This window comes from Medicago truncatula, chromosome 2 (assembly GCF_003473485.1).
Source record: "Medicago truncatula cultivar Jemalong A17 chromosome 2, MtrunA17r5.0-ANR, whole genome shotgun sequence".
NCBI classification, from domain to species: Eukaryota; Viridiplantae; Streptophyta; class Magnoliopsida; order Fabales; family Fabaceae; genus Medicago; species Medicago truncatula.
The window spans coordinates 47,362,779-47,378,194 of NC_053043.1; the positions used below are offsets into that span (position 1 = coordinate 47,362,779).

Sequence of the window (15,416 nt, forward strand, 5' to 3'; positions counted from 1 at the left end):
AACAATTTTTTTAACTCTTGTTTAAAAAAAAAATGTTTTTTATTAACTCAATTAATTATCTTCCAGAACCTTTTTATTTTATTTTATTTTTACAAATTATATTCAAACACAATAAATATGTCCACACCGCTAATTGGCTCCTATTGGTCCATTTCAGGAGACACGGATCGCCAGGTAAATGAACGCGAGCCATCGATAACTTCTAATCTAACGGTCTACATAGTTTCAACACAAGTCCTTACAACCACCGTTACAGTATAAATGTTTGCAAACACATTCTCCACTTTCATCACACTCTCCATTTCTCACAAATTCTTACATCACAGCGAATTCGTAGCAAAAAATCTAGAGTTCCAAATTCCAATCTCAGAAATGGACGCAAGCACCAAGACGAAGAAGGGAGCTGGTGGAAGGAAAGGTGGTCCAAGGAAGAAGTCAGTGACAAGATCCACCAGAGCTGGTCTTCAATTTCCAGTCGGAAGAATCGGTCGTTACTTGAAGAAAGGAAGATACGCTCAGCGTGTTGGTACTGGTGCTCCTGTTTACTTAGCTGCTGTTCTTGAATATCTTGCTGCTGAGGTGAATTTCAATTTACATTTTCCCTTTTTCTCAATTTCAATTTTGAATCTGAAAGCATAATTTGTGTTTTGTGTTCAGGTTCTTGAGTTGGCTGGAAATGCAGCACGTGACAACAAGAAGAACAGGATCATCCCTAGGCACGTGTTGTTGGCTGTGAGGAACGATGAAGAACTTGGAAAATTGTTAGCTGGTGTTACAATTGCACATGGAGGTGTTCTTCCAAACATCAACCCAATCCTTTTGCCTAAGAAGAACGAGAAGGCTGCAACTACTACCAAATCTCCATCCAAGGCTACCAAATCTCCAAAGAAAGCTTAGATTTAGTTTCTAGGGTTTGGTGTTTATATCTAAGTTTAGCATAGCAGACATATTTCGATGTGTTTGTAGCAATGCATTTTGGATCTCAGTGTGTTTCTGATGTAGTAGGAGTCTGATTCATGAATGAAAACATCTTGTTTTTACTCATTTTTTGTTGCTTAAACAATTCATCTTATTTAATGCTACTATCATTCTATGCCCTCATTAATTATTGTTATGACCTTTATTTCGCAATTACTACTAGTATACATTTCACATTGATTTTCATTCTCCAAGCGAATAATGAGAAATTGCGGTTCAATTAATTCAATTTATGCCAAAATGCATAAAGTAAGTTGTTTAACATTCCAATTCAAAGTTTTTGTATCATATATCATAGGTGCGTCGTTAACTCAATCTAACCTTGAATAAAAAAAAAAAAAAAAAAGGCCACACAACCAACACACTACTCCGAGAGATTTGACTTGGTAGAAGAGAAAGAAACAAACCAAAAAATTGCATGGTAGCTTTTGAAGTGGGCGAGGAAATGGTGACTCTGGGGTGGGTGAATACCGCAGGAGTTGGGAGGCCAATGCTCGAGGAAGAAGGTCAAAATTTGTGGACGTGGCTTTGGTTGCGGGGGAATTGGCTCTGCTTTGACACCAATTCCGAGCTTGTTTGTCTTGGGGGTGGATGATAGTGTCTTATACATAGAGATTTCATGGCTTCGGTGGAGGGGGAATTGACTCTGATTTTAGTAGAACAACATAAAAACACAACCAAAAGAAAATGCTACATATATGAAGGGACACCAACTAGTACATTTTAGAAGATTAGAGATTGATCACCAATGGAGTGGAGAAAGCCGGACCTCTGGAAAAGAAGCAAGAGAACCTGGATGGTGGTCACCACATAACCCTAGCAGAGCCGAGTAAGGAAAAAAAAAGCATTTCTCAATTTCTTTGTAGAAAATATCAAATTTGATCAGTATCCTATCAGTATTAAGGAATTACAAAGTGATACCATTGAAGATGTAACATGGATTCTCTGATTGATGTGCTAATGGCTGTGAGAACCATTGCTATATGGAAGAATCCATAATATAAATGACATCAATGCTGGATCTTGTCAAGTTCATTTTGTGAATACTGCATTAATCATCCATGCCCTAGATTCCCTAGCAAGTTGCATTAATAGATGTTTGATGTTTCACAAAAGCATGATGTACAAAAGACTCTGTTTACTGCACATAGGTTACTGGTTTCTATAGTCACCAAAAAAGGCAGAAAATAATGGATCAGTGATTGAATAAAACTCCCTCCGATCTCGAATGTAAGAAACAAAACAATAAACTTCCACATTCTAAAATACAAGGTTCCTCTTTCTCAAGCGAGGCTTAGAGAATAACTGAATTCATTTCAAGTAATGAATTCACTCATCATTGTGATTTTACTTATATACCTCCCATAAAATAAAAAAAACACAAATTTAACTACACCAGTGAGAAGCTTGCCAATATAAAATATGTTGGCCATAAATTGTAATTTAATAATAAGGTTTCATGGCATTCATTTCTCCTTTGACCTTTATCCTACTTCTCTGTGTTCAATTGATATAGAATCAAATTCCACCTAAAAAAATTATATATATAATTAAAAAAAAAGGGTGACAATAAGTAATTAACTAGGCAATCTATCCTCCTCTCAAAACCAAACTAGACAATCCATCCAACTCTGTTTATTACATGAGATTATATTCACTTGACAATCACTCGCAAAAATTTTTTCTAACAAGAATATGAATATTATTTAACAATAGTATGTGTTCGATCATTAATATAACATAATCATATTTAACTTTAATTTGTTTCTTAAAAAAAAAACTTCAAATTTTAAAATTTAATATAAATAATATTAAGTGTCCGGTAAATGCAACTTAGTTGGTAGCTCCATAGACATTGAAATGCAGTAGCCGTGATTCGAACCTCAAATTCCTAATTTCTCCGCACTTATAGTACTCCCTCCGGTCCTATTTACAAGAGACAATTTACTTTTTTGATACATTAAATAATTTATGTATTTGGTTTAGGTTCTTGACTAGATACATACATTATTCAATGTATTTAAAAAGTCGACTTTCTCTTGTAAATAGGACCGGAGGAAGTATGTACTTATAGTGTGTGTGAGTAGTCATGACAATAGGGCGGAGTGGATACAAAATTTACCTTCAAAATTATTTCTAAAGTAACTTTGTTTCCTCTTAATAATTTAGAATCAATATTAAAACTTATTTGAAAAAAAAGTTGTACACAACCGTTCCCCAAAACTCAAATCATTCTATTTATACAATCTCTTGTTCAGAACAATTCAAACTTTGCATTAATTATGCACAAATTACATATTGATTGGTAGTTTCCTCTCCCTTGCCGTAACAAGATTGACCCTAGTCCCTACAATGCCTCAACTGAGCTGATTAATTCAAAGCAAGTAACGAATCAACACGTTTTAAATATATAAATTTTAAGAAATTAATTTCAATAAATTATGCGTGAACAAATACACAATACTAAAAACACAATTAAGCCAAAATTACAAAATTAACCACAAATGCAGTTGCGTCATAGTGCAAGTAAGTTTTGTAAACGTGCTTCCACGCCACCTCTTCTACTTAGTGCAACCCAATTATATAACTTCTAATTTTTAAGTACTTAAGTTCTTGTTATTTATCCATTTCTGAATGATCATTCATTATTCATTAATCACCCATGTCTAGTTTTGTTTGGTTCCCTTCATGTTTCCGACGAGTCGGGTCCAGACTGCCTTATGCAACCACATGGACCGTTCTTTTGATCGTTACCGTGGTGTTGACGTCGTTGGCACCCGGTGTGGCCTTTATGTTTGCAGTATCTCAATCATCAAAGCCTTGTCATCATCATGAATTTGTGAGGATTCCTTTTGATTCTCCGACGGAGATGGTTTGCTTGCCGGAACATGTGGTGGTTAGCACCTCCCACTTTGATTTCTTCTTGCCCACGTTGTTTGCTGCTTTGGTTGTTTTTACTTCAACTTGCTTGCTTCGTTCTGTGCTATCTGAATGATGTAGTAAATTTATTTATTGATTCATAATTTTGTCTTTTTTTTTTTTTTTTTTTTTTTTTTTTTTAAACTATACCCATCTCTCTTTGCAATTTCAAGGGGAAGTAGACTCACATAATTTAGAGTTTAGCGAGATATAAGTAATGTTTGATTAACGATTGATTGTTAATGTTATACTTTGAATTTCGCATACATTATAGTATTGAATTCATTCACATACCATGATGAAATCAATAAAGATGTTACTTTACCGTGAAGTTAGAAACTTTTCGAGATTTTGGTAATTTTAGTTTTTGTTTCTGGTTATCCAACATTTTCCAAGATTGATATTATGTTCTATTGCTCTGCTGCTGTTTCTGTTTATAAATGGATGGAAACTCGTCTTTGGTTAAATAATTTCAAAGCAAATATTAAGAGTTTCACATTAGATAATAATATAAGAAAACATTAAGAGTTGCTTCTTATCGAAGTAATAGACCCAATTTGAGAAGAGGAGAGTAGTATTTACAGATTGTAACTCTGATTCAATGGTCGAAACTCGAAATTGAATGGATTTACACTAGGATTTGTAATATCAAGAAAGTTGATATCAATTGAGTTAACAAAACTAATCATCTTCAAGAGTTTGCTGTATATTTAGGATTCTGTGCTACAAATATGAAATCGATCCTACATAATGAATCAATACATGCCTAAGTACTCTTTGTCAAGATAATTTATCATATGAGCCCTTAATATAGGTTATTTCTATAATCACTTATTAAATAAATGGTTCTAAATTATTTTCATACCCTACAATGAGGAGCTCACTGTAATAATGTGAAAACAACTTTTGGAGATATCAAGCTATTTTATATAAGCTCCCTCAAACACTTACAGAAGTACTTATGTCATAAAATAAGGTAAACAAACTATTCGAAAAATGCCAGTGGTTACAATCATATACATATTTCTTTTATCATAATTTACAGTTATCTAAGGGAAAACATTCACAGTAATAGGACCATTGTAGTATGTAGATTCTACCCGATCTACCTATTTTCACATACATGAAATGCCTTTTTGTTGTTGTTTTCATGTATAGATGGCATTGAGTGAAATTACAAGCCATGCAACCAACGATGAACACAAACATAACAAGAATTTACAAACCAAACACTCAATGGCTCAACAAAGCACAGTGCAGTTGCAGTTTTCTGCATATTGTGTTGAATACATACCATTTACCAACCCATTAATGTTCTCCTAACTCTACTTACAATCTGATTTCTAGCAGCCACACCTGTTAATTGAAATTCACAGTTCTCATCCAAAAGAAACCTGTAAACCTCCCATTCATGCTCTGATGCCAAATACCTTCCTACTTCAGCCTAACACAAAGGGAATTCAAGGATTATAATTTTTATTTATTACCTAAGTAATAGTCTAATAGATAACATTCAATGCTTATTTTGAAATCTAGTAATAGTTTTATAGTAATAAAGACACCACTTCTAATCACATTTTTGAATTTCCTTACCGAGAAAATGCAGATTCCAAGTGTTTTAAGAGCAAATGTAACATCATAAAAAACTCGAGGTCTTCCGTTTCCAGAAAGCTCAACTGGATTTGCAACCAATAGTTCGGTATCTGGTCCTCGGTCTGCAATCGTAACTCGCAACGGATGTAGCATTTCAAGTTTCAAACGAGAGCATAGCGCATTCTGCTTCTCAGGATCCAAAATCTTTTTCCCATCTTTCTGCTGAATAAATATGTCTAAATCGCGATATCCCATGACATTTGGTAAAAATCGACCATATGAAATCTGCGGAAAAAATTTCAACTGTCACTAAACTGCTATGATGTAATAGTTTCTAGTACAAATACAAATTCAACACAATTTCAATTTGACGGATTCTGTGCTACAAATAATTCTGATAATAAAGAAAAACTATACCTTAAAATTCATGTCTTTCAAAGTTCTCATAATGTCATAAAGAAGACCCTTGTGATCAGCACATTGTATTTGAAGTAGTGTATGAGCTTGGCTTAGGGAATTGTCTAGTGCTGCATTGGCTTTCTTTAACTTTTTCATATCTGGGCTAAGAGCTTGTGAACGAACGTCGTTATCTGACAACTCACATTGAAATAGTTCGTTGGCTAGCACAGGCGACAGAGAAGAGATACCTTGATTATGTTCATATTCTGGTCCTGCCAATTGAAGTTCACATTTGATACACGAGTCTCCCAAAACAGCATTTAATCTTTCACATGTCTCATTTTGTCGCTTTCTTGTGTGTAGAAGTTCCCTATTAGAAAATTGAAGCAAGTTTGGTTACTTGGCACACTCACACAGACACTTGATACGACACTAACACCAATACGTAAAGAAAATGAGTTAATTGAATGTGGTCACATGTATCGTCGTCATGTCTTTGTTAGACACCGCATACACTTTTAATCAGAACTTCCGTACTATAGAGCTTATAAGCAGCTGTAGACTGTAGTCCCAAAAAATAAAATTTGCAGCTGATAAATTTGTGGTTGCTAAGCCAGGTTACTTTCCATCAGTTCTAGCAATGAAGTCCACCAAGGCATTTAGAAAAAAATACACATTCAATATTTTGTATAGATGAAAAACACGACTCACATGTTGTCTGTTACGAAAAAGAGGTCCAAGACTTTGCCATCAGGAGTTGTAGTCACTTTCACCCTTTGAATTGTAAGTTCAAGTTCACACAGGACTTTTGTTACATCTAGAACAACATCAATGAACAGTATTAGCATCACAATTATAGATGAAAGTGTCGAAAATATGCATATGGAAGATCACTTTGAGTGAAGATATTTTGATTACCGTGTAATAACCCCTTTCGATCGAGGCAACAGAATTTCAGTAGATAAACAGGAGAAGATGTGGTGGGTTTCTGGACGAGATAAAACGAGGCTACACAGGGGGGACAAATTGCCTGAAGACGGTCTTTCAGATAAGAATAACTCATCCTAGGAAGCAATATAGATTGTGGAATAACCCACAATACAATGTAGCACCACACACCATCAGTTGAAACATCTGGATAATATTATTCACAAGAAATGATCAGCATCCCTCAAGCTGCACATAACATAGGATCTAATGTTTGAATATAATATTAACTATCTTGCAAGTCACATACAAGATTTGTGATTAGTTGACACTTGGCAGTGTAAAATTTTGCACCCATAGTTCATCAACATTAAAATATAGTTGACTATGTCAAATTTTAATACATATAATAAGGCCACAAGCTATGAAATACCGATACAAACATGAACATCAGACATGACACTGACACATAATAAATTGGTTATAGTTTATACGAAAACAGCTTAACAGAGAATATAGTACCTCCTTTGAGAATGCAGAGACCAAAGTGAAGAATAAATCTGCAGATATCGCAAGCGAGACCGGTCTTGTCGGGACAATTGACAGTGATGATGAAAGGGTCACCGGGTTTGTTTCCTAGCTGAATTTGTACAGAGTCGTCATCGCCACCACGTACCCTCATCATAGAATTCAAACGGAAAATGATGATTTTAATAAAATAATGTTTCAGGATAAAATATGATGTGATAGTTAGTTAATGCAGAAATCTTTCAACAGCACATACATCCCGACGTTACTACATTCTACTACATGGTTGTACTTGTTTATTGTAGAAGTCCACGTCAGCATTCTCGAAGGTGCATAGGTGGGGGACGTGTCGGAGGTATTGGCAACTTTTTCTACTTTTATTTTTGAAGTAACATGATTTTTAGATATTTAAACTAAATGGATCTTTGTCAAAAAAAACTAAATTGATCTTATACACATTATTTATTTCAAATAAAAATATCACTTATTAATAATTTTTTAATAGTAGTATTAATAGTCCTCAATCCTTTCAACCTAACATCTCACACAATTTTTTTAAATGAAATTCACTAATCAATTATCAATAACTTTATAAGTATCATTATATTTTAAATTTTGATCAGATACAACTTTTGGTCATTTTAGTTTGACATAATTTTCAAGTTAGTCTTTTTAGTTTGATAGAATTTTCAAAAAGTTTCAAAAATTTCAAACTAAAAGGACATATTTGAAACATTTGAAACGATGACCGGTGAAATAGTTTATCAACTAAAATGACTTATTTGAAACTTAAAGGACTAACTTGAGAATTCTGTCAAATTAAGAGGACATAATTGAAACTTTCGAAACTTAAATGACTAACTTGATAATTCTCTCAAACTAAAAGGATCAAAAGTTGTATTTGGACTTAAATTTTTAATTTTAAAAAAATGTGGGTCTCATTTGAGATTGAAGATTTTAAGTTGTTGGTGCCTCATAAGACTTAGAGTGTCACTTAAAAGACTCCCTTAATAAAGATGGTCTTAGTTTCAAGAATTTTTTATTGAATTTTCTAACGAATGTTTTAAAAATATTGGTTAAGGAATCCATAAATAAGAAAATATTACTTGTGAATAAATTTCTTTTCCTTTCTGTTACATTAATTAATACTTTTCCATTTTAAAAGTGATTGATTAATCATATTCAATCCAGAATATCTTAGATTCTTCATTTGTATAGTTCGTAATATAGTGGTCATATTACTTCAGATTTTGTCACAGACATGTCTAAAAAAATATGAAATGGAAATGTGAATGTATATGTCTTAATTTATACACGGAACAAGATTAATTTAAAAACACTCTATAGGTAAAGCATTAAGATTCAAATTACTTGTTACAATTCAAGAAATTACTTGTTACAGCGGGAGTTGAACCAGATACATTTAACATAATATTGTTAACACTTACTATTTGGCTATGTGAACTTGCTTGTTAAATTTTTATCTGAATATATATATTTAACTGAAACGTTTATTTCTCACGAGTATATATATATATATATATATATATATATATATATATATATATATATATATATATATATATATTGTTCTGGACCGGTCAAAAGGATTTTAGACCCATTTACTTAGGCCCAATACGATCCAAAATCCAAACACCATGTTTGGCAAAGTTACTTGCAACACCCCCCCTTTCAGGCAATGGGGTGCACGGAGCGAAGTGACTGGTTCAAACGAACCACAACGTCTCTCTGCACGTTCCCGCAATAAACTCTCGGGCGGTTACACTTCTCACGATATCGTAACCGCCAGAGCCAGGTGTGCCATTACAACGGCTCTGCAGCCCTCCACCTCTATAAATAGGGGACTCACAGCAGTCCCCAAGGTAGAATCTATCTCTTCCTCTAAAACCCTCACTCTCTCTGATCTCTACTTACTTGAGCGTCGGAGTGCCTGCAGGTACACCCCCCCCATCCGCTCCAATAAGCATTTTGGCGCATTTCACCACCACTAAAACCACCACATTCAAAGCACCGGTAGTCACCTTCTGATCAGGTACGATTATATATATATACATGTTTATTAATATATGATATAAATATCTCATGTTTGTTAAAAAAAATAAATCTCTCATGTTCCTAAAAAAATAATATCTCATATTTATTTGATAATTATAAAATATATTTTCCATTTAGTTTTTCTTGTTAATGTGAATATGATTTTGATATATATTCGATAATTATTTAAATGTGATTTTTTTATTAATTTTTCATAGAAGAAGTTTTATTAGCTTTTATATTATGAAATTTATGTCATGAATTTTTTTATAAAGATTGGTCAATAGTCATGCGGTCCGACCAGTGGCCCATGATCCGACCACTGACCCAATGCCTTGACCGGGTCGACTACCGGTCCGGGTTTTAAAACATTGATTTTATTTTTCTCTTTTTGCTATTTATATATTTTTTTATTAAAAAAACAATTTATCTTTTTTGTATTCTCTCTCTTTTTCTAACTTCGTTTTTCTTCATGTATTTTTCGGTCCTTTTTACTCTAATTTATTTTACTCTTGTGTGAATAAAAATTTGGATAAATATTTGTAGTTGTCACATAAAAATATTGGATAAATATTTGTTACCGATAAATATAAACGAAACATGACACAAATAAATGTCATTGATACTAAAAAAATAAGAGAAATACTTGTCCCTGATAATTATAATTTATAAACGTGATAAATATTTGCAATTGATCAGTAAGTAAATTTTATTAATTATTTTACATAGAGCTCATAAGCAAATTAAAGTCAAATTATTTTCTTATAAGCTACAAGTTTTTTATACGTTGTCTCATAGAGCTTATGAAGATGTCATAAGTTGTTTTTGATAAATCTCCTCAAACAATACGACAAGTAGTATTTATATGGGTAGATCAACTCTAAAGATACCCATTTTCTTACTCACATACTAGAATTGTGAAGCTGCCGTTCCATTACATGCATAACTTTTCGTAAAAGTGAACCTAACAATCTAAAGTTGGGAACTCAATGATACAACCATTTCTTTGTGCGAGGTTCATCACTTATTTACTTTACTCACTAACCTAACGCTTAGTATACAAAGAAATGTTTGGAATAGCATTACTACGGACCTACACATAGCAACCACCACATGAAGATATATATACCTTGGAGCTTCAATTGATTGCACGGTTTCACCGTGTGTGGTAATTCCAATTTCCAAACAAGCACAAAAGAGATTTCGAATTACTGCTATAATAAGAAATTTCAACTCAATGTAACATTTCCAATAGGAGAAATTGGATAGAAAAATAAGAGAAAACACTCATACTGTATCAATTACAGAACATGGCCAAGTGACCCTTCCTGGTCCTACACATTTTTTATCCATTGCTCTCCGCCATTATATGACCAATAGTAAATAAAAAAAAGAAGGAAAAACGATGCAACAAACTTCAAGCAACCTCCAACCTTCCTTACCACAATTGCTCAATGTGAAATATCTAATAGTGACAACCACGTCTCAAGTATTATCAAAATATCCATCATGATATGAGGTGAAAGTGCAAAACCAACTTTGTTTAGTTTTTTCTAGGAACCCCAAGCCTTAGACGGAAATCCTCTTCCATAAGAGGAAGGCCATCCCGCAACTTGACCTTTGGTTCCCATCCAAGCAATTCTGTTGCTTTTGTTATATCAGGTTTTCTTTGCCGAGGATCATCAGGGGTGTTCTCTACCATCTTTATCTCCACAGCTGGATTAATAAGCTGCAAAATCATCCACAAATTATTAACTAACTTCAAATATTTCACCTAAATCTTCATTATTAAATCACAAAGTTAAGTTACATGTAGTTAGTAAAATGCATATAATATACAATTCATCGCATAAGACCTACACATTGATATTCAAAAGTTACGTTTTCCATTATTCAGAGGTTTAAGCTTAAATATAGCATCAGGAATATAACAATACTCAGATAAAGAGACATATTTGACATTCCAAAAGAACTAAAATGGTTTGTAACTGACCTCCTTCACATTCTCAGCAAGTTCAGTCATAGTAAACTCGCCTGAAAGAATAATACAAATAATCAATTCAAACAAGTACAACAGAATAAGAAAAAAAGCGTGCACTGAACATAAGTATCACTGGTATAAGTATTGTAAAGAAACCTGGGTTCCCAATGTTGATTGGACCAGTGTTTTCTCCTTCCATGAGACGAATAAGGCCATCAACCTAATACATATTAAAAATATAACAACCATAGATCAGCATTGATGTGCAACTCTAAAAGCAAAACACGATGAGCAACACTTCATATATACCATGTCAGAGACATAGCAGAAACTGCGAGTTTGTGTTCCTGGAAGTTGGACTGTTAAGGGTTCACCACTGCAACACACAAGAACAAGTAACAGTTTAGAATCCAGTTTCAAAATAGTGCAAAAGAAATTGTGACTAGTCTACTAAATCAAGGTATTCAGATCAATGACTCATAATTTAAGAGATAAACAACTAGCTATTCAAGTACATATATATGTTGTTTATAAAGACCGAGTTTACGGTGTAAAATTTCTTTTCTTAAGAGTTTACAGTACATCTGTTAGACTGTTACGTAGTTTTCTCATAGAAATTATTTTAGTCAACCAGATCAAAACATTATTTAAGGATTTACCGAATTGCCTGAGCAATAAAGTTGCTGACGACACGCCCATCATCGATATTCATGCGTGGTCCATATGTGTTGAAGATTCTGGCAATGCGTATTTCTGTGAAAATATTATTCAGTTAAAAAAAAGATAAAAAAATGAATTGGGAATATCCTCTATCAATGAGGAGTTTACTTGTTTGGTGAAGAAAACACAGCATGACATTACCTAGTCCATGCTGCCTATGATAATCAAACATCAAAGTTTCTGCCACACGCTTGCCCTCATCATAGCAACTCCGAACTCCTGTTGTAAAAAATTCTTGAATTACACTAAACCTTTGAGGCCATGGGTTGCAAAACATAATCTTTTTTGTTTGAAGAGGACTTTTAATATAAAATAACCCAAAGCAAGTGGCAAAAGCCTCAGTCATCAAGATTCAAGAGAGTAAAACTTCAAAAGAAATGACATATCTTAAAAAAATTAACATTCTTTGCTACAGTTTGGAAATATATGGATGTGGTGATCTTATTTTAAAAATATAATTCAAAGAGAACATATATTCGAATGTTTAGCTTTCTAGGTAGCTGAAAAAATTGTTTGTCCATTAAACATGTTTTTGAAAAAGACATGTTGCTTTGAATTATAAAAACTAAATGATAATGTAAATCTACTTAACCAATTAACCAAAAATAAACCACATAATTAGACTATCCGGCTTGGCATGCCATAGAAACACAAGTTTGGATTGAGGATAAGTATGTACCAATAGGATTGACATTTCCCCAATAAGTTTCTGGTTGTGGATGGATAAGAGGGTCTCCATATACTTCTGAAGTAGATGTAAGCAAAATCCTGTGAAAATCAAGATTTGGTAAAACCAACTGACACTAGCAGTTTGATTATCAACAAAATATTTAAAAAAAGAAAAGAAAAATTGCCGACCTTGCTCCAACTCGCTTTGCAAGCCCAAGCATGTTCAGTGTTCCAATTACATTAGTCTTTATTGTCTGTAAAGTTATTCCTTTGAATGTTAGATAATTTGAAAGGTCCATTAGACAGATAGATCAATCAACAAATGTACATAATCTGAGTTACCGGATATAATAATAATAAAATTTGTACATAAATTTAAGGGGGGAGACAAAGAAAGGGTTCTGTAAGATACTTTTGTAAATGTTGCAGGTAGCAAGCAATAAATAAGCTATGAAACACCGACACAGACACATTAACACCGGTAAAAATTTGAAAAATGAATTAGTTGAATGTAATCATGTGCGTCGTTGTCGTGTCGGGGCGCCCGGCATGGAAATGTGCAGTGCTACAGAGGCAATAAAGCCTTTTAGACAGTTCACAGGGTCATGTATACAGACTATAAATATCCTACCTTTACAGGATTGTATTTGTAGAAGATTGGAGAAGCAGGGCAGGCAAGATGGTAGATCCGATCAACCTCAACCAACAGTGTCTCTGTCACATCTACTCGGGGAAAAAACAGAAATGAATGTTGAGGTCCATAGTTTATTAAAAACAATGGGAAACACAATTTTGGTGCTCATGAAGAAGCATCATCATTAGTGTTGTACAAGTACAATATCAAAGGGCCAGCTGATTTACAATGGTGAGTGATTTGTAGTCAGTTTAATATCTTATTTTATAACCAACAAGCTTCTGTTGCATGCTTCATAGTTTTTAAGACCACTAAAAAGCTATATTTAACAGCCCAAATACTTAATACTTATAAGAAAAAATTGGTCAAAGAAGTTGATGTATTTGGTTCTTTGACCAATTTTTGCATATATTTGAGACCAGAGGAAGCAACGTGCAACCAAATGACACAAATCTTAACATCAATTTCAAATTTGAAGAAATTATACCGTGGCGAATTAGCTCAAATCTCGGATGACCAATCCATTTTTTAAGGTTGTCTTTACATCCAGTGAAGTAATTATCAGCTACAATTACCTGAGCAGACAAACATAGTGTTATGTTGTACCAAAACTTTGTCAAAGCTAGTAAACTTGAATACTAAATACACAGAAAGAAATAAGCCATGCAAACCTCGTTTTTCTCATTTTCCATCAATCTGTCAACAAGGTGAGAACCAATAAAACCAGCTCCTCCGGTCACCAAAATTCTCATATTGGACTGGTTCAAGAACGAAATGAAAAAAAAAAACATGATTAAGAATCCATGAATAAAAAAGAAGTAATACAATGAATGATCCTGGCCAAAACATTGCTCTGGTAATCACAAAATTTTGTGAGATAATACGACGTTATGTCTTATGCATGTGAATGGATCCTCTCACTAAAGTACATAAGTCACCAACACATTTCGGGGTTAAATCTGATACCCTTCCCTGAATTATTAAATGATAGCATGCAATGATTACAAACCAATAGGCAGATCAGAAAAAGAAAAAAAAACTAAAGATCCATTCTTAAGGGCGAACGAGGAAGCTCACAGGCACAACTAAGTAATCATCTGATGCACAATTTATGCTTTACATGTCAGAATCAAATTCAACATTATCAGTGTCAAAATAAAACAATGCACCAAACATAGAATAAAAATGGCACAAATTTTGAAAAACATGATTCAAGAAACAATCAAAATGACAAAACGGCATGAATAAATGCAATCATGCAGCAATTCACCTGAAAGAATTTGGAAAATCGCAATGGAGATGGCAGGGGAGGCTGCTTTGTTGTTGTCTGTTGATCTCCATTATGTTGATCTCCATTAGACGAATTCGCCGCCATTGTCAAAATCTTCAAAATTCAATTCCTGAACAAATTTATAAATCAGTCAATTCTCACAAATATACACTAACAGTTACCAAAACGTTACAAACAAAATCACACAGTTTCAAATCTATGCAAATAGAACAATTACCTAAAAATTAAACTTTACAAAAAACCAATAAAAAACCCTTAATCCCAATATGTTACAAATAATCTATGATCAAAGCACCATTTTATAGAAGAAAAAAAATTGTTAAAAAATGAAACTTTTTCCCACCAAACACTAATTTGATACAAAACGTAAACTGATTAAATTAATCTAAAAGTGTGGAAGCCTTGAAACTCACGGAAAGTTAAATTGAACACTGAACAGCATGATAATGGGTCCACCGAAAAAGTGAAATCGTAACAAACATTTGAAAACAGAAAAAACCCACCAAACATTGATTAAAAAGGAACAAAATTGAAGCTTGATTTTAATAGTTGATTACCTATAGTGTAATGGGGTGCGAAGATTTTGTGGATCTGATCTGAACTGAAGAGGTGATGAAAATGTGAATGTGAAGAATCTAAAATGCAGAGATTGTTTTGTTCTTCAGTTTGAGTATTGCATGTGTGATGTCGTGTCTTCGTGTCTTTCCCTCAAATGTTGAACA

General features: G+C 33.4%; 4 protein-coding genes across 5 annotated transcripts; 2 read left to right on the top strand and 2 right to left on the bottom strand.

Moving 5' to 3' along the window:
• The first annotated feature begins 288 nt into the window (after window positions 1–288).
• Window positions 289–1,100, top strand: LOC11418081 (probable histone H2A.1). The gene is made up of 2 exons (NM_001424642.1): window positions 289–579; window positions 658–1,100. Exons 1-2 carry the CDS (start codon window positions 373–375, stop codon window positions 895–897), a joined length of 447 nt encoding a protein of 148 aa, NP_001411571.1. The 5' UTR covers window positions 289–372; the 3' UTR covers window positions 898–1,100.
• Window positions 1,101–3,547: 2,447 nt separating this feature from the next.
• LOC11419118 (uncharacterized) lies at window positions 3,548–4,284 on the top strand. Its single transcript, XM_003597300.4, has one exon. The coding sequence runs from the start codon at window positions 3,641–3,643 to the stop codon at window positions 3,971–3,973; it is 333 nt and encodes a 110-aa protein (XP_003597348.1). The 5' UTR covers window positions 3,548–3,640; the 3' UTR covers window positions 3,974–4,284.
• Window positions 4,285–5,114: 830 nt separating this feature from the next.
• On the bottom strand, window positions 5,115–7,581 carry LOC11412817 (ACT domain-containing protein ACR9). Its single transcript, XM_003597301.4, has 6 exons — window positions 7,339–7,581; window positions 6,808–7,023; window positions 6,601–6,706; window positions 5,908–6,259; window positions 5,491–5,775; window positions 5,115–5,341 (listed from the first exon to the last, which is right to left on the bottom strand). Exons 1-6 carry the CDS (start codon window positions 7,499–7,501, stop codon window positions 5,195–5,197), a joined length of 1,269 nt encoding a protein of 422 aa, XP_003597349.2. The 5' UTR covers window positions 7,502–7,581; the 3' UTR covers window positions 5,115–5,194.
• A 2,996-nt stretch (window positions 7,582–10,577) lies between these two features.
• LOC11420132 (UDP-glucuronic acid decarboxylase 6) lies at window positions 10,578–15,416 on the bottom strand. Of its 2 annotated transcripts, none has more exons than XM_003597303.4 (13): window positions 15,252–15,416; window positions 14,674–14,803; window positions 14,075–14,161; window positions 13,891–13,978; window positions 13,401–13,492; window positions 12,959–13,023; window positions 12,780–12,868; window positions 12,242–12,319; window positions 12,040–12,133; window positions 11,690–11,756; window positions 11,537–11,600; window positions 11,393–11,433; window positions 10,578–11,128 (listed from the first exon to the last, which is right to left on the bottom strand). In XM_003597303.4, the coding sequence occupies exons 2-13, from the start codon at window positions 14,776–14,778 to the stop codon at window positions 10,943–10,945; spliced, it is 1,056 nt and encodes a 351-aa protein (XP_003597351.1). In that variant the 5' UTR covers window positions 14,779–14,803; window positions 15,252–15,416; the 3' UTR covers window positions 10,578–10,942. The 2 variants fall into 2 exon arrangements, with proteins under 2 accessions (XP_003597351.1, XP_024632941.1); XM_024777173.2 differs by lacking the exon at window positions 15,252–15,416 and adding an exon at window positions 14,912–15,053.